Below are 18,290 nucleotides of genomic sequence, written 5' to 3' on the forward strand. Positions count from 1 at the left end.
TCGAGCAAGCAATTGCATGCTCATTTATGTGCGAACCTGTTTCAGGGGGTATGTAAACATGGGAATGACTTGTAGGCTTTTTGGGACATGTTTTGATAGCCTAATATAACCACGAGAGAACTAACTGAACATAAACTATGAAATTCTCCCAGACTCTCCTGGTGACTCCATCAGGCTGTATAAGCACAAATGCCATTTGCTGTTTCATGGCTATAACAAAACAGTTAAACTACTTTCATAAGAATCATACCAAAAAACTGGCAATGACAAATAAACATACAGTAAAATGCAGTTTTTCTTTTATTTGATTTAACACTTTGTAAACCACCTGTTACAAGTATTACTGAAGTGTTCTAGTTTAAAGGGAACAAGCCCATGGGAAATTGTGCACAATAATCTTTAAAAAATGTATTTGCAGGAGGAAGTCAAACCTCAACCGCAAATAACAAAACATAGGCACGCTAAGCGTGCAGGAGTTATTTTTTCAATTTATGGGGTGGCTTGGGGTGAAACTGGGTGATACGAGCATTTCTTGAACAAGAGATCCGGCAGCAGAGAAGCCAACCAGTTTTTTCTTCGTTGCGTGGTCCCCTGCATCCAAACTGTTTTTTTATGCCATGTTTTGAGCTATTTGTGTATGGCGGCCAACGGAGTCACTTTTTGCACAAAATTTGCTTGCAAACAAAATAATTTTCACGTGCATTTTGATATATCAGAACTGTTTTATTCAATACGTAAATTTTCATCATTTAATTGAAAAAACAAAAACTAATTCAATTATCAAAATGTCACAAAATGGCACGTTCTTATTCTGTTTAAAGCGGTTATTTTGTTGCTAGCTTTCTAGTAACCATTTCCTTTCTTTTGTTTGTTACAGAATACTTTTGGCTTTTTGCCAAACACTGTAACATGATATTGTTGTTTTTCTCACTTTTGTAACATGACACCTTTGTCTTTTAAAACGAACGTAACACGATACCCTTGTTTTTCTAGAAAAAAGCCACGTCTCCATATAGACATTGAACGAAAAGTACTATAATAAACGAAGTAATAAACGAATCAAATCAAAAACCACTTTCTTCGGGAAAGTTCTTTAAGGTGGCCCGCGGGTATTTATGAGGCTGACAGTTCCCTTTTTTAAGCGCGTTTTAAAACGGGAAAACGTGAAGCGATTGCTTAGATTTTTGAGAATCTGAAAGAATAATGCTTAAATTATATAAAATGATAAATTTTATGGCGATCAAACGCGATTTGTTTAAGTTATGAGCGATTTTCGGAAGCCTCCGTTTTTATTAAAATGCGATTATTTTTAAAATGCCACGGTGAATTTTTCTGTAATTACCCCAAAACGCTGCCAAACAGTTGAAGTTTACTCACAACAACTTACAGGAAAATCCACTCCGTAGATTTCCTGAACGAGCGACATCTTTATTTTGCCTTTTAAAACTGTTGTGTTATGCGTCTGACTTGACCGTCGCATAAATGTGATACTTATAATAACCCAGTACCAGCCAGTTTTGAGGTTGATGTCACCTTAATCTTGTGTGTTAAAGTTAAAAAGATCGTGTATGTACATCAAATGTTAGCAGTCAATAAAGATGGATGGTTTTCAGTCGAATTTTTGAAAATATCAAACAAATGACGTTATTTCAAATTGCGAAAAATTTGTCGATTTGTTTTGCATTTTTTTAAAGCTGCAGCTAGAACAAGATATTGCAAAGGTTTGTGCCAAGTTTCGGCGTATTTCGTTCATACGGTTTGAAGAATTTCGGTCGCAAAGTCAGATACATTTGCTTTCCAAGTTCTAATCGCTTTGTAAACCTCGCATTTTGAATGAAATTATTCTGTTGTTGTTCGAAGAGAGGTGTTACTTCCAAATTCCGCACCATCTTCTGCCGTCAGGGAATACATGTGCAGGAACAGTAATTGTCATTTTAGTAGTAACTATTTAAGGCTGTGTTGTTTCCAAGTGGCAGAAGATCATGCGGAATTTGAAAGTAACACCTCTCTTCGAAAACAACAGTATAATTTCATTCGAAATGCGGGGTTTACAAAGCGACCAGAACTTGCAAGGCAAATGTACCTGACTTTGCAACCGAAATTCTTCAAACCGTATGAAAGGAACAAGCTAAAACTCGGTACAAACCTTTGCAATATCCTGTTCTAGTTGCAGCTTTAAAAAAATGGAAAAGAAATCGACAAATTTTTTGCAATTTGAAATAACGTCATTTGTTTGATATTTTCAAAAATTTGGCTGAAACCCATCCATCTTTATTGACTGCTAACATTTGATGTATATACACGATCTTTTTAGCTTTAACACACAAGATTAAGGTGACATCAGCCTCAAAACTGGCTGGTACTGGGTAATTATAAGTATCACATTTATGCGACGGTCAAGTCAAACGCATAACACAACAGTTTTAAAAGGCAAAATAAAGATGTCGCTCGTTCAGGAAATCTACGGAGTGGATTTTCCTGTAAGTTGTTGTGAGTAAACTTCAACTGTTTGGCAGCGTTTTGGGGTAATTGCAAAAAAATTCACCGTGGCATTTTAAAAATAATCGCATTTTATTAAAAACGGAGGCTTCCGAAAATCGTTTATAACTTAAACAAATCGCGTTTGATCGCTATAAAACTTATCATTTTATATAATTTAAGGATTTTTCTTTCAGATTCTCAAAAATCTAAGCAATCGCTTCACGTTTTCCCGTCTTAAAACGCGCTTAAAAAAGGGAACTGTCAGCCTCATAAATACCCGCGGGCCACCTTAAAGCGCACTACACCTGGAGTAATTGTTTCCTGTCAGAACTGTTCAACAAACATGAACAAAGATTTTCGTTCATTCACAACGTAAATTCTATTCAACAAACAAGAACTAATTGAGTTATCAAATTGTCACGGAATGGCACGCTCTTAGTCTGTTTTTGCTATCGATCGTAGTTGCTTTCAACAGCAAAGTTAATACTTGTACCGGTTCATTAAATGTTTGAACGAGATGTTTTACAGTTGATTTTTATAGTTTACTTTTGCCGCCCGCTTTGCAAAGTTTGTTAGGAAATTGGAAACTTTGTTATGAAGTTGTCAATTACGTTGCGAGTTTTGCGAATATAATTGCGAACTTCGATACAAAGTTCCTAACTTTGGCCCGACTGAACTTTTCAAGTTTGGTAGAGGAGAAACAAGACATGTTGCTCGAAAGTCAGCGATTTCTGAACTTGATGATTTTAGAACTGGTCAAGGAAGGTTCAAGTAGCTTGAAGTGCAAGACAACGTTTCGCATCAGCGATCACGCAAGTGATTTGCCAATAAATAAATTTTATGCATGTAGAAATTTGGTCAAATTTTAACTTTTCTGTATGAAAACACATATTTAATGATTTCTGTAAGGCATAATCTTCACTGTCTACAATTTCAAGTCTTCTGCGTTTGTAAACCGGATGAAACTGGATGGTTTACCCATATATAAAATTGATTTTAATCGAAGCCGACGTGACGCGACAGGGAAGACTAATTTGTTCGAGACATGTTTACCGCTCGCGGAACATAAACGTTTTTCATTTTTATGACATTTGTTTCCAACAGTTTAGCGTAGCAAAGCCCTCTTTGATAACATAATTACAGAAGGTTTTAATAAATTCGGGCCGAAGTTGGGAACTTTGTATCGAAGCTCACAATTTGATTCGCGAACTCACAACCTATTTGGCAACTTCGTAACAAACTTAATTTCCAACGAACTTCGCAAAGCGGACGGCAAAAGTAACGACAACATTATTCTTCAAATCTACATTGCGCAAATGTTATATGTAATTTTTACTACGGTCAGGAAAGCTAGCCTCTCCAAACGTACGCTCGAATAAGAAGAATAACAAGTTAGTGTTGGGCCTTTTGCTCACGGCGTGTGCGTTGTAAGTAGGGGAGCGTTACGAAAAACGTTTTTAATCCAGGGTTAATTCACAACTCACCAATTCCGCCTCCTACAAATCTAAAATCTTCGAACGAAATCGCTCACTACAACTGTGTCAGATTGCTTCCCCCTTATAAACTACAATTTGATTGGTTTTGATAGTACCTGAAATCTGATTGGTGTGACAAACAAACATACTTCACTGACCCACTGACTGACTGAATGATTACACGGGAACATCATGCCGACTAAGAGCTATTTTTGAAAAAATAACTCAAAAAGAACTGCAACAAGCAGCAAAAAGCCTCGAAAAGCTTAAATTATAAAGGATCTTGTTCATAACATTTTGTACCAACTTTTGATCAGTTTGAATAAACATAAACACTAGAATACATCAGTACAATTCTTATCATGCAGACTCGGTAGCTTATACAACACAAGGCAGCTATTAAATCAAGCCTTTTTTACGCAATATTTCTACAGTTGAAAGCTCGAAACGATCAAATCGATTTCAATACTCAAGGTGACACTGAAGTGACTGAACGGACAGAGAAGTCAAAACATTCGAACAGGCCATCTTACCTTGAGTTTGCTCACGATTGTTTTGGGATCACTGACTTTAAGGAGAGTCAAAAAAGTGGTGACTGATCGTGAATGATCGAACAAAGTGATATTGGGCCCAGGTATTGAGTCGTCTTGCAGTAGATGGTAGGCTATCGACCGCTATCGATGCACCGGCAGGGCAGATAATTTATCCTTCGCTCACATGGACCAACATGCGAATGTACGTATAAACAAACGGTATGTATCAAGAAGCGAAGACTGTTTTCGCAACCAAACTCGAACTTGTTTGTTCATTAACGTTCTTTTAAAGAAAACATAGACAATTCGCTGATTTTCGCAGCGTATTTAACGAATACAGCTCGCCTTCGTCGCCTGCCACGAGATTTGCACTTATCCACGACTTGACACAAATGACCAGAATTTTAATTTCGACCATGATGCATAGCGATCCCAGTGCGCACACCGCCTGAGTAAATTCGACTTGAGTGAGTTAGAAATGCTTGTTTGTTTTCAAGTACTGAAGTAGCGCGCTTCGAATGTTGTCATTCACGTCTGCATTTCCGGTAGTATTCTATGGCGAATGCACTTTTAAACATAACCTGAAATCATACCCTCCCTCCCTACTACTGCAACGCCTGATCGCAGGTTATTTTAAACAATACACTGAGATCTTGCAAAATCGTGGACAAATTTTACGGCTGCCTTCGCCGGAATTATTTGCTGATAAACACGCACTGTAATCAGGATTTATCGTATCCGGATAAAGAAGTCGACGGTTGAAAATATACCATAGAGCTAACGAACCATAAAGAGCAACAACTGCAGTTCTGTTTATTCTTGAAGAGGAAATTTTTGGTTTCGTTCAAGTCAAAAAAGTGCTAATCTTGAGTTTGAAGAAGTGTTATCTTGCCGTTGCACTCTCACGCTTCGGAGAAATATGTCAGTCCACTGTACTTTCCCACACAAGAACACAATCAAAATGAAAGCGAGCAACTGATTGCTACTTGTATTAAAATCACCAAATCGTTATATAATACCGAATAACCACCGGGATAGGCGTACTGTAACCTGAATTTACACATTCGACAAGCAAGCAACCTCGGCGCGGCAAGCAGCGCTCGGTAGTAACGAAAACGAAGACCCCGAAAACAAAGACCTAAGACCTAAGACCCATACGAAAACTAAGACTCATACGAAAACTAAGACCCATACGAAAGCTAAGACCCGTACGAAAACTAAGACCCATACGAAAGCTAAGACCCATACGAAAACTAAGACCCATACGAAAACGAAGACCCGTATATACGAAAACAAAGACCCGTACGAAAACGAAGACCCATACGAAAACTAAGACCCATACGAAAACGAAGACCCGTATATACGAAAACAAAGACCCGTACGAAAACGAAGACCCGTATATACGAAAACCGGGACCAAAACCCGGCCAAACCCGGCCAAAACCAGCGTTACCCAGAGTTGCGTGACATTAATAATAATGACAGAATAATATTGAAGCAGACTGAGCGTACTGAGAACGTACTACTGATCAAAAATCTAGACTTGATCGAAAACTAAAACCTGATCGAAAACGGTTGCTTCTGCGTCACAGAAGAGACAGCCAAAGTCTCCCAGCAGTAATGCACCGTATCGAAATCTTCGCTACCCGATTATTATTTCTCGCTTTACATCCGCGTAGAAGGGTGCGGAGAGGGGGGGGGGGATTGTGCTGGGATGCTCTCCAATGATGCCTTTAGAGGTCATGACATTAGGGGGGACTGAGTATCCTATATCCCATTAATTTTTGGAATAAATACCTTATTGCTTAATACTTAATTTCGCGGGAATTAATTTTCGCGATTTTTTTGAAAATCGCGAAATTAAAGACCCGCGAAAATTAATTTTAAACGGTTTCTATTTATTTTTTATGCTAATTACGTATTTTAGGCCAAATCGCGAAAATTAAGTCTCGCGAAATATTCCTGTTTCATTTTCGCAAAATTAAGTACCCGCGAAAATAAATAACAATAAGGTATCCCTTATCCAGTTAATTCCGGTGGTTGTTCCAACGTTTATGTTCGATATCCTCAAATCTCAAATCTGGTGCTTTGTTTTTGTTTCTTTGCCAAGTATAAATGAGAGGTATTCAAGACTAGTACCTTTTAAATCGTTTTCACGCGTAACCGATTTATCAGATGGTGTTTCCTTTTATTTGAAACTAGAAACGCGTCATCTGTAGTGTCCTTTACATTGTCGATATTAAGCAATTATTGGATGAGGTTGAGCATGATATCATGAATTATCAAAACCGAGGTCTGTGTTATCTGCCGAAGCCGAAGGCTAAGGCAGATAACACAGACACGAGGTTTTGGTAATTCACGGTATCATGCGAAAACCGAATTCAATAATTGTTTTATTATACGTGTTCAAACAATTTACCATCACTTTTTCTAGCACCGGCGTAAAACTTCGTCAGAACATTGGCCAAAGCGGTTTTATCTTCTGGTTTCTCCAGGTTCTTCTCCCTCATAAATCATTCAGAATATTTACACTTGTTTTTGTTGTTCTCTTGGTGTTTTTAGAATCTTTATTCTCGATCAAAACTTTCAATTCCTCTTCGGAAACGGAGGCGAATCGCTTAGCCATATTTTCAAAAGTTTGACAGCACTACACGGACGAGGGGCTTGGAAACTAGGCGGACTTTGAACTCGACATGATAACCCAATATCTGCTGCAGATATTGGGTTATCATGTCAAGTTCACATGCTACTGTATATTGACTGAATGCTCTCGACCAATCACATGTTTCAAAGTAATTCTAATGTATAATAATGTTGTTTACATGAACGTGTGCCATCGTTATTCGTTTCGAAATGTTTCGAACTGTTATGTATATGATTTGACATTGAACGAGTACATTTCATTTTCTTCGCAGTTTGCGACAGTGTAGTGTCGTATATTTGCCAAACAGGGCTACATTGTGTATAGATCTCGTCAGTTTGCGAGGTTATCTAGTTTTACTTAAAGTTGTTTGTTTCAGTTTCAATGCTAATGAATGATAGATGTTTCTAAATTTACAGTAAATAAAGGTTTTGTTAGTGCTTCTTATGTGTAGTCATATCAATAATGACCTTTCATTCGTTTACCGGGGCAACAGGCTTACTGGCCAAGATGTTTTAATTTTACTCATGTAGCGCGTAGCGAGGCGTACTCACTTCAAAATTAAAGACAAATATTTGTAGGATTTCAATGAAACTTGATCGATACGTTCTCAGTACTCGTCTGCTTCAACATTATTCTTATCCAACACTGATTCGTAGAGTACAAACATCGCGCAAAACGAGTACAAATGTCACGCGATATTTGTACTTGTCTCATTTCCCCGACCAAAAGATTAAAAACCTTGGCAAGTCATGTGTGACCTAGGCTCCCGCAGTGCTATCAGAATGGAATTTTCAAAAGGAACAGCATCTTTTCATTCCGTTTACGTGTTGAAATAACTGTAACGTTCCATTTGTCGAAAAATTCTCACCGAAAATTCCATGTAAATGGAAAGCGCTCATTGATTTTCGATTTCAGTAGTACGTTCTCAGTACGCTCAGTCTGCTTCAATATTATTCTGTCATTATTATTAATGTCATGCAACTCTGGGTAACGTTGGTTTTGGACGGGTCTTCGTTTTCGTACGGGTCTTAGTTTTCGTACGGGTCTTAGTTTTCGTATGGGTCTTAGTTTTCGTATGGGTCTTCGTTTTCGTACGGGTCTTAGTTTTCGTATGGGTCTTAGTTTTCGTACGGGTCTTAGTTTTCGTACGGGTCTTAGTTTTCGTATGGGTCTTAGTTTTCGTACGGGTCTTAGTTTTCGTATGGGTCTTAGGTCTTCGTTTTCGTTACTACCAGCAGCGCTCGTGTCAATTCCGAAGCACATTGCGACACTGCGAAACCACCCACAAAATCAAAGCCCGTCGATGTATGTGCTTTTGGAAACAATAAAAATTCTAGTTATTCATTTTTTTTATAGGGAATTTCTCATTTGAATCTGCTTCGCCGAACTTCGATCGTCCTCGTCGACCAGCGCTTGTGTGTAGAGCGCTTGATCGGCTTGCGGCGGTTGGACAGGTCCAACTAGCTACTTCAGTCCATTTAGTGTCACGATATTTCGTTGTGCGATGATCATTTCTGCTAGAAACCCGCTCTGCCAAGTCCGCAGATGGTAACATATCGTTCTTGTCGGACAAGATTTCGATTTATCAACGAAAAAGCAGCAACAATCTCAGCTGAAGTAATTAAAGTGAACTTCACTGTGTATCAACAAAATATATTAAGTGTAAACTGATCCGTGGAACCAGTAACTACGCCATTCGAGCCAAATTCGTGTCCAGTCTCCGGACCCACTGTTTTGTCTTACCGAGGGAACTTTAGGCGGCAACAAATCCGATTTCTCTCTCTTTGACATTATTCTTTTTTTAACTTTTCGGAAAGTAGACATAATAAGCTACCAAAAAAAGCAAAAAAGTGTTTTACTTCATAGGCACTTTAAAAATTACAAATGTCAAAAATAAACCATACCGAAAAACTCGCTCTTTTCAAAGATATTATTGAAGTTAAAACAAATGCAAGAGATGGGGGCTTCTTTTAGCTTAGGAGCGGTTAAAAATTAGGCCAAATTTGGTCGCTACATGCAAGCGCCATTCTATTTCGTCATCAGCCTAGGTCGTTAGGGACGAGACCTCGCGTTGACAGAAATGTTGCATGAATCGGCTTTACAACATGCGATCGTATCTACGCAGTTCGAGTGGAATTTCAGTCAAAGACAGCAAAATTCTTTCGTATTTCATCTTCAAATATAATTCGAAAGCATTCACTGTATATATGGCTTTTGTTTAATCCTGGGTCTTGATATCCGACCCTCGTAGAGCCTAGACAAAACGCAGCTTGAGTGTAACGATTTGTTTACGCCGCAATTATATGCGCAATGTTTTCTCCGACAGTAGTTGGAAATATCCGTATTTTTTTTTTCGTGCTTTTTCGTGGAGCAATCGTAACGATACGGCCTTGAACACATTGAACAGCGGTCTACCTATAACAATTCAAATATGGCGTCGCAAAAACAAAGCTTCGAACGCATATTTTGCTGTTTCATTTGCTAATTTCGCTGCCGTAATCGACTGCCTCGAAAGGTCCTTGCAATTTTAAAGTATAGAATTGTCAGATCTCGGTGAAATTAAGGAATATGTGTATAAATACCCGGCGCGGACGAGCCATTTTTGACAAAATAATATGGCTGCATTTCCTCCGCGAAAATAGGAAATTGTTAAACTAAACTACAAAGAAACTGTAATGATAAATTCGAAGAACAATGCACAGGATAAACCTTCGACTCATACTTCATGCAAAAACGTCGATATCTCGAAGAGACTTTGATTTGCCACTGTCTGCCTACCTTGGGTCTATTTTACCTATAGGTCGAACACACTAACCCTAATTTCTGATTACTACTAGTTTTACCGCTCGCCCATTAGTTTTTCTATCCAACATTCTTTCAATGCTTAGTTATGTAAATGTTGTTAAGGCTGCACGAAATTTGCCAGGACAGCTAGTGCCCTTCGCTCTTTAGCAAAAGACGAATACTGAAAGTGAAAATACGCTATAATTTTTCAATTAATGTAAAAGATTAGATTCTTTGTGGCGTCCAACTTTTAAATAAGCGCCGCCCTCGAACAAGCACCGCACTTGAGCCGCGAAAAATTTAATAAGCGCCACAGCGCTTATACGAGTAAATACGGTATTTAATGTATTTTGGCAAAAATCGAAGATTGGCTTCCTTGACAATTTCATTTTCAAAACAACCATCCTATGTCTAATAAACTACATCGAGCCCCTTAATTGGCAGGGAAATTACTGCTCTGTTGATAGATAGCAGAAGAAGCTTTAACAGCTTACTCTTCTCAATGATGAATACGAATACATTGATGGAAATTTTATTCTTTGCTGCAATATTTCACTTTTGAAATGAGTTATTCGGTGTTTAAAGGGGACTCTTATGTCAAGTGGATTATTATCTGACCTCATGTGACAAGCATATGGGAATTTGGGAGACATTTGCAAGTTAATAAGTTGGAACTAGTCAACTGTAAAATGTCACACTTGGTGTTTTCTTATCATTGTGGTTGCCGGTCACTTTTGTCAGCCCTCCCATAATACCAAAAGAGACAAAAATTTTGGTGTATTGAATAGGTTCAATAATGCTACTGACACAAGAGAAACTAGAAAACACAGTCGTTGACTAACTTAAACTTATAACTAAATAACTTAAACCTTCTTTGACATGTGAAAAGGGAGCATTTTTTCAGTCAACATTAATGCAGACCCATGTCTGTCACAGGCAGTGAAACACAATTAATTTGATTGTGTTACAACAAGGATGGTCGGTGGATTCACAATTGTATAACAGAAAGCGAAGGCTGTAGGGGCAAATTTGAGGTCACCTCCTATTGCAGCAATTTGCATAATAGTGGTAAAAATAAATGCTTTCGACATTCTGTACAGGGTTATGGTTATGGGTTTTTGTTAGGTTTTTGCATGAAACCCAGCATGATAATATTTTTGAAATCACTTCTGCCTTTTTTGCAGTGAGCCCTTCATTTATTCCTTTTTAGTGCTGTTTTGTGCAATTATTTATTGATATCTCAATTTCTTTTTGACTTACTAGGAACTACTTCTGGAATAATAGAGGTACCTATGATGTAATGTTTCATTGTGTGAAGATTTCTCTGTTTTCTGTTATGTTAGGGAAAGTATTTATTGTGGTTTTGTTTGTTTTGTTTGATTGTTTGCTTTTTCCTTAATAAATCTGCTTTTTATTTAAGGTGGAAAGTCACAGTGAAGAGAAACCTCCTACCTCTGGAAACTCAAAGCCTGCCATGTTATCTGCCAGAAAAAAGAACAATATCAAATCTGAGAATAAAACCATACATCTAGATGACATCACTAAAAAATCGTCAGAAAAAGTGAGAAACTCGTCAACCTTGATATTTATAAGGAATAAGAAAACTACAATGTGTCTGGCTTACAGTGTATATTGTCAGCTATGAAGGTAATTTCTCACAAGGGGGCTCATCTGGAGTTTTTAGAAATGCACCAACTCAACTGCAGGGTGCTATGTATCACAAAGCAGTTGGATAATGTATACTTGTTTAAGCTTAATGCATGAAACATTGTGACAGGAGTTCATGATTTTTTCCTAACCTTCAATGGACTTCTCAGTTTAAAGCAAACATCAAAGAGTTAGAATAGGGCAATGATAGAAAAGTGTTTTGGAAGTAAGAACATTATCTCCTCCTGTCTACACCCACCCCCTCTCCTGTAAAAACAATATGAACATTATTGGGTCAGTCTTGTTTGGGCAGTCACGGTTAGGCAGGCAGGCAGACAGGGAGACAAACAGACACAGATAGTAATAATCTTGTTACACACATTTTCTCTAGAAAATATTTAAAATTGTCCTTACATAATAGTTCTTTCACAATAAAATTTACTAGATTCTGATTAAACCTTTCTGCATCTTGTTCCAGTTGTACAACTGCTCTTGTACTGTTTCCTAGTTGCATTCATCTTAGATGTGCTTTTATATAGCTTCTTTCTTTCAATGTTAGAAACTGCTTGAAGCGACTCGCGAAGACGTAATCCAGGCAGAAATGGTCCATATTAAAGATGAGTTAGACAAAACAGGCCATGAACTCACTGACCTTAGAAGAACCAAGGTTGAGCATATTAAAATCATTGAAGACCTAAAGGTATGTTACAGTTATGTCCCTGAATATTTATGGGAAAAAATGGTTTTTATTTTTATTTGTGTACAATACTCCAATAAAGATCTTGTCACCTTGCTTCACTCCTAACATGGCATAGGATTATAGAGAAGGCTATGGTATCTCTAATTCTTTCAAAAAAATCTAAACTGCTTCCTTTTTTTCTCCAAGTTTTAGGGATTTTAAGTTCTAATTCTAATGCATGATTTAGGACTGGCACTAGTTACACGCGCACAATATCAATTTTTTTTTTTCAACACAAGACTGGATTTAGTGTTCTCTCTGCCCAAAATTTACCTTTTAATTTTACCAAATGCTCCAAAGTGACTTGCCACTAAAACCCATCTTTAGCAATTATTACTTAGCAACTGCTCTGAATCTGTAGTTAAAAAGGTCCCCCACTCAAATAAATTAGTTCCTCAGCATTTAAGTAACTATTTCATTAGGAACTACAATGTACATGGTTACAACACTCAAAGGAAGGCTGACCTCCATCTACCCAAACCCAAGCTTAGCCTTGGCAAGCATACTTTTAGATTTTCTGGCACAGCCCTTTTTAATTCACTACCTTTTAAAATCCAACAAGCTGTATCACTCTCCTCTTTTAAAAATCTTGTCAAAGCCCACTTTATTCATAGCACCTAATTTATGGTATTAAATTTTTTTATACCAGTTCGAGAATGCTTGTAATTTTAGTTTTTAAATTCTTTTTATTAAACATTAGCTTTTAACTCTATTTTTATAACTATTTTAAACTATTAGATATTTTATATTTTTAGAAATTGTATTTAGCAGGGCCCCTCTGGAGACCAGCCACTGTGCTGAATGGGCCACCCTGCATAAATAAATATTTTACCTTACCTTACCTTTACCTAAATGCTGGGTTTGAAGTGATGAGAAAGTGAAAGTGGGTTGGAATTTGCTGCAGTACGTGGGAGGGCTGCGTGATGTGAGGGTTGGAGGTCTTGGCAACTTGAACTTGGGGCAAGAGAGGGCTTGATGGTCAGAATGTTTGCAAACCTCATAAACATGTTGCACACGCCAGATGAGCAGTTGTTGTACCACAACCACTAGTTGCAAATTTGACTGCATGGGATTGCAGGCTTGGGTGAGGTATTGACCACGTCAGCACTGACAGGAGATTAAATGATCTTGGCAGGAGAGGTCTCTGACAGTAGGGCTGAAGGGGTGAGAAATTGGAGTTTCATGTGATCAAATGTACCAAACCAAGCTCTAGGGAACAGAAAACCTTTTTTGATTAGAAATGCATGGACCACTGACCATTTTAGAAGCCAGGACCATGAGTTGGTGGAAATGCTCAATAAGTGCAGCATAGTTGCCCAGTTTGTGGCACTTTGTTGGAGAATGACTAAAATAATTAATAACCCTCACAAAACTCTGACATTGTTAAATGGTTAATCGTAGATTCACTCATAGTGAATAGCAGCGACGAACTGAGGGAGGTTTTTGCACAAGAACTAACACAAAGCTACTGTGGCTCATACACGCATCCAGAGTTTCAGACTTCCGGTCGAAATTCAAAGGAAAAGTGAGCACTCATTAAGTCAGACCATTGTTAAACATGGCAAAACACAATAGCCTGACTTAATGAGTCTCACTTTTCTTTTGAATTTGGACCGAAAGTCTGAAACTCTGGATGCGTGTATGCGTGGAGACGCAAACATGATATCGCGACATGTACACTTTGCTTAATCCAGTGTTATTAATTACGGTAACCTCTCTGATTGACAGGATTCCCTCTATCTGTGATCTCTATACCACAGATCAGACCTCTAAAGGGTAAAGTTTTTGCACCAGTCTATATTTGACAAAGATAGGCTATCCTTTGTTTGAACCTCCTCTAGCTCACGAAGCCAGTTTGGTTTTCCTCCTCACCATCCTTTCTCCCTTTTGCTGGTTATCCTTTCGTCCCAGTCTACTTTGCTTGCATAACCCTAAAAATAATATATAGATTTAGGCAAGCCTAAAATAATCTGTGGCACTTTCCGCCATTTCGTTTTTCGTTTGATGTATTTGGTTGTAAAACTGAATATCTTTTATTTTATATTTTCCGTTTTCGATAGTTGGAATAAATGTTATCCTGTGCTTTCTCCGTTTTTTTTTTTTTTTTTTTCATATTTATTTTTTCTGGTACCGTCTAATCCTTTATCCTTTTACCCTTTTCTTCATTCAAATCTCTATTTTCCCTTTATCAATATTTTGTTTTTCTTTTTTCCTTTTTTCTCTATTTCTTTTTTCCTTTTTACCTTCTTCCTTTTTACTTTTTTTCGTTTTTCTTTATTCTTTTTTCTTTTTCTGTATTTATTTTCTTCCTTTTTTCTTTTCTCTCGATCGCATACCCAGTAACCTTTGCTCGCAAATTTCGCGCCATCTTTCACCATTTCCTTGTGGGCTTTATTTGGTGCCTAGTGGTCTTCATGATCACACTCTGACATGGAGAACTTTGTGCAAGTCCAAAGCGGAGTTAAAGATCTTAAGGTAAAGCTCAATAATAGGATGATTACTGTGTTGTCCAATGTGTGTAGCCTGCAGGCCGAAACAATCTGTCTAATTAGTAAGGACAGTGTGGTAAGGCCCGATCCAGACACAATGGTTTTCAATATTACGGACATATTATTCTTTGTTACATACGAAGTATATGGTCAGCAAATAACTTGCAAGCCTGACCCCATCAAAAGTTACCCATACCCCTTGGAAATCGTTTTTCGTACCAATCATCTTACTTGGCCGCCGGCACAAGCGGCGAAAAGAGAGAAACCAGCTGCAGTAAGAAACAGTCGCTTCCTTCGCGACCGGCATAGCAAACAAACTCAAAATGACGCAAGAATATTATCATCTCTGAAGTTGTGGATGGTAAACCTTCACCCATCTATCAGATATACCTCACTTTCAGTAAATGAAACAGCATCGGTCAAGCAAGTCGCACGAATGGTGGTAGAAGAAGTTTGAACACGTGTCACGCTGCTCGACAACATTTACAAGGGTTTGAGAATAATGCCTTCTGAATCAACGATAGAAATAAGGAGAAAAGAAAATAGGAAAAAGGTAAAACGAAAAAAGGAATAAAAGAAAAAGGACAACAGGAATAAAGAAAAACGAAAAAAGATAAATTAAAAATTGAAAAAGCAATAAACAAAAGGATAAAGCAGAACCAGAAAAAAGAATATCATGATGATTCATGTTTTCATATTTCCTTTTTCCAGTACCGTTTTAACCATTATCCTTTTCCTTATTCACTTTTCAATTTCCCATATATCTTTTTCGTTGTTCTTTTTTCCTATTTTCCGTTATCCTTTTTTCTTTATTCCTTTTTCTCTTGTCTTATTTTATATTCCTTTTTTCTTGTTACCTTCTTCCTTTTTTCTTTTTTCTTTTTCTTTATTCATTTTATTTTTTCCTTTTCTTTCTTTTCCGGTTTCTCCGTGGCATACCCGGTAACCTTTGCTGGCAAATTTCGTGCCATTTTTCCCATTTCCATGTGATCTTCATTTGGTGTCTGACATGGAGAATTGAAGAGCTCCCGACAAAAACGTCCCCTGGACTTTCTGGCTAAATCGAACTTTATCAAAACAACTCCAAATTGCGCATGCAGGTTTGTTTACGTGTGCTAAACACTGTCCTGTGTTGCATTCGGCTGGTCTTTTCTTCGTTTTTTAGAAATTATGTATGCAAAAAAAAGGCATTTTGCAGGCTTACGTTCTCCCAGTCAGCTGGCAGTCTGAGTTTTCCAACTCATCGCGTGTACATCTTTCCCTGTAGGGTTTTCTAAGCGTCTACGGAAGGCGAGAAACCATTTAACAAGCATGTCTTCGACTTGCTGCGCATGTTTTTTGTTGGTTTGAGTAGAGTAGGACTGGATACTGCATTGTGACGTAATGTCACATGTTAGAGGCGGAAGAGTTTGAAATGAGCAAAATGGTGCATTTGAAAGTAAAACGAAGAAGTTTATAGTTTTAGCTCAAGTGCGGCTGCCAGGTGGTTGAAGGACATCATTAAGTCTGAATACCCGAAAGTTTACAGCACCGCTCGAAGAACTGAGTGATGTTTCTGCCTTTGTTTTGTACAACAGCGCTGTTTAGCGCTTCGGAAAAAACGTTGCAAACAAGGTAGTTTTGAGCCTGGCCGCATAGAAGGCCTAAAACAAGAGGTTTCTTGCCGGGAACTTCGTCAACGCGAGTTTTACAGGGTCCGCTTGGGTTCTGCCGCGACAAAGTTGCCGAGAAGTGACCTGGTTTTAGACTTTAAAAAATTCTTTATAGGTTTGGCAGGGGACCTTCCCTCGCAAATTTTTTTTCTGTGCCTCATTAAATATTCATCAATCAATAAATCAATAAATCGATTCGTGCCTTAGTTCCTCGCGAAGCGAGGCCGAAGGCCGAGCGTAGCGGGGTGTATAATTTTGTCCCTCAAAGGGCTCAGGCGGGATGAAATCTCGTGTGGAGTTTACGGTCATATATATTTGTGAGCTTGGTGTGTGGCGGAAATGACGTCACGCGGCCGCGCGCTGGTGGCCTAATGGTAAGGCGTCGAACTTGAAATCAGATTTTCGGGACTGAGGACGGGGGTTCGAATCCGGCTAGGGTTTTTTTTTTTCCCCTTTTTTTTTGTGGGTTCGAATCCTGAGCCTTTCATTTTTATCGTTTTTCTTTTCGGATTAAAATAACACTGATTTCCACATAATACTCCCTCAACGCCTATTCAGGCTATAAACTGCTGGTGTTGAAAACTGTTCATTGTTGTATGAAAATTTGCTGATGTCAAGGCTGATCGGGATTTCTCCATCCATTGGAAAGATAATCATCTCCGTTTAGTTCCTGTTGCTGTAATTGTTGTTGTTGTCTACGCGTGTCACTATTTTCTCGAGCAGACTGCCGATCAAATATTTCTCTCCTCCTTCGATTCTAATTGTAAGCGCGCTGCATCACTTTCCCTTCTTAATTGTAATCTATCCTGTAGCTGTTCAGTTGATTCTACTAAAAGTCTGTCTGTATAATTTTGTCTCAGTAATTGTAATCTCTGTATTCTTGTGTCTTCAGCTTCTGTTTGTATTCTATCCGCGGCATTTTGTCGAAGTCTCTGTAATCGTGCAGTTCGTTGTTGTTCAGTTTCTGTTTATATTCTGTCTGCTGTATTTTGTCGAAGTCTCTGTAATCGTGCAGTTCGTTGTTGTTCACTTTCTGTTTGTATTCTGTCTGCTGTATTTTGTCGAAGTCTCTCAGGGGCACCCATCGAGAATATAGTTCAAAACTACTTAAAGATAGCACCGTTGAACGTATTTTAGTATTTAAACGGTAGATATAGGCATATTTGTATCCCCTCAAATTTTTTTATCTGTTCGTATTTCCTAGCTGAAAGTGGCTCTTTCTAGGTATAAGCATGTCCCCAAATTGGGTATATCTGTATAAATTGGGTATATCTGTTGTAGCTAACGCACCAGCAATACAACTTAAAATTCAACGTAAATTTATTCTTGTGGACGTAACTTAATTACCAGTGGTTTCTAGGACATAAATAAAGAAATATATTACACTAAGAACAGAAATAACAGCATACAACAAAGGAAATACTAGAAGACAAATGAAGGAAACGATATGTACCTGACGATTTGGATACGCGGCGAAACGAAGGACGACAAACGAACGTAGCTTCTTAGATATAAACGAATCTTTCCGTGAAGAAACAATATGCATAAAACCCGCGAAAAGGTGACTTAATATACACGGTAGACTGGGCCGAGTAATACATAATCGCGGTAGACTGGGCCTAGGGATTGGTTTCTACATCTGTATAAAAGCTGTAGAACCCATAGATCCTATAGAACCCATAGATCATGTAGATGTTATAGAACCCATAGACCGGCTACATACCCAATTTGGGGACATGCTTATACCTAGAAAGAGCCCTGAAAGTCTAGTAATTCGAAAGTTATAGAGATCAAAACTTACCTTTTCGAAAATTCCAGCCAGAGAAAGGCTCCCGAAAATTCTAGGT

The 18,290-nt window shown here is 38.1% G+C and overlaps 1 protein-coding gene across 1 annotated transcript in view; it reads left to right on the plus strand.

Moving 5' to 3' along the window:
• Nucleotides 1-18,290, plus strand: part of LOC144658702 (G kinase-anchoring protein 1-A-like) — a 77,143-nt gene that overhangs the window by 45,250 nt on the left and 13,603 nt on the right. The window contains exons 6-8 of the mRNA XM_078519181.1: nucleotides 11,180-11,202; nucleotides 11,337-11,477; nucleotides 12,123-12,263. Coding sequence (XP_078375307.1) covers nucleotides 11,180-11,202; nucleotides 11,337-11,477; nucleotides 12,123-12,263 — 305 coding nt within the window. The remainder of the gene's footprint in view (nucleotides 1-11,179; nucleotides 11,203-11,336; nucleotides 11,478-12,122; nucleotides 12,264-18,290) is intronic.

This window comes from Oculina patagonica, chromosome 1 (genome assembly GCF_052425735.1).
Source record: "Oculina patagonica isolate OP01 chromosome 1, crgOcupat, whole genome shotgun sequence".
In the NCBI taxonomy this organism is placed as follows: domain Eukaryota; kingdom Metazoa; phylum Cnidaria; class Anthozoa; order Scleractinia; family Oculinidae; genus Oculina; species Oculina patagonica.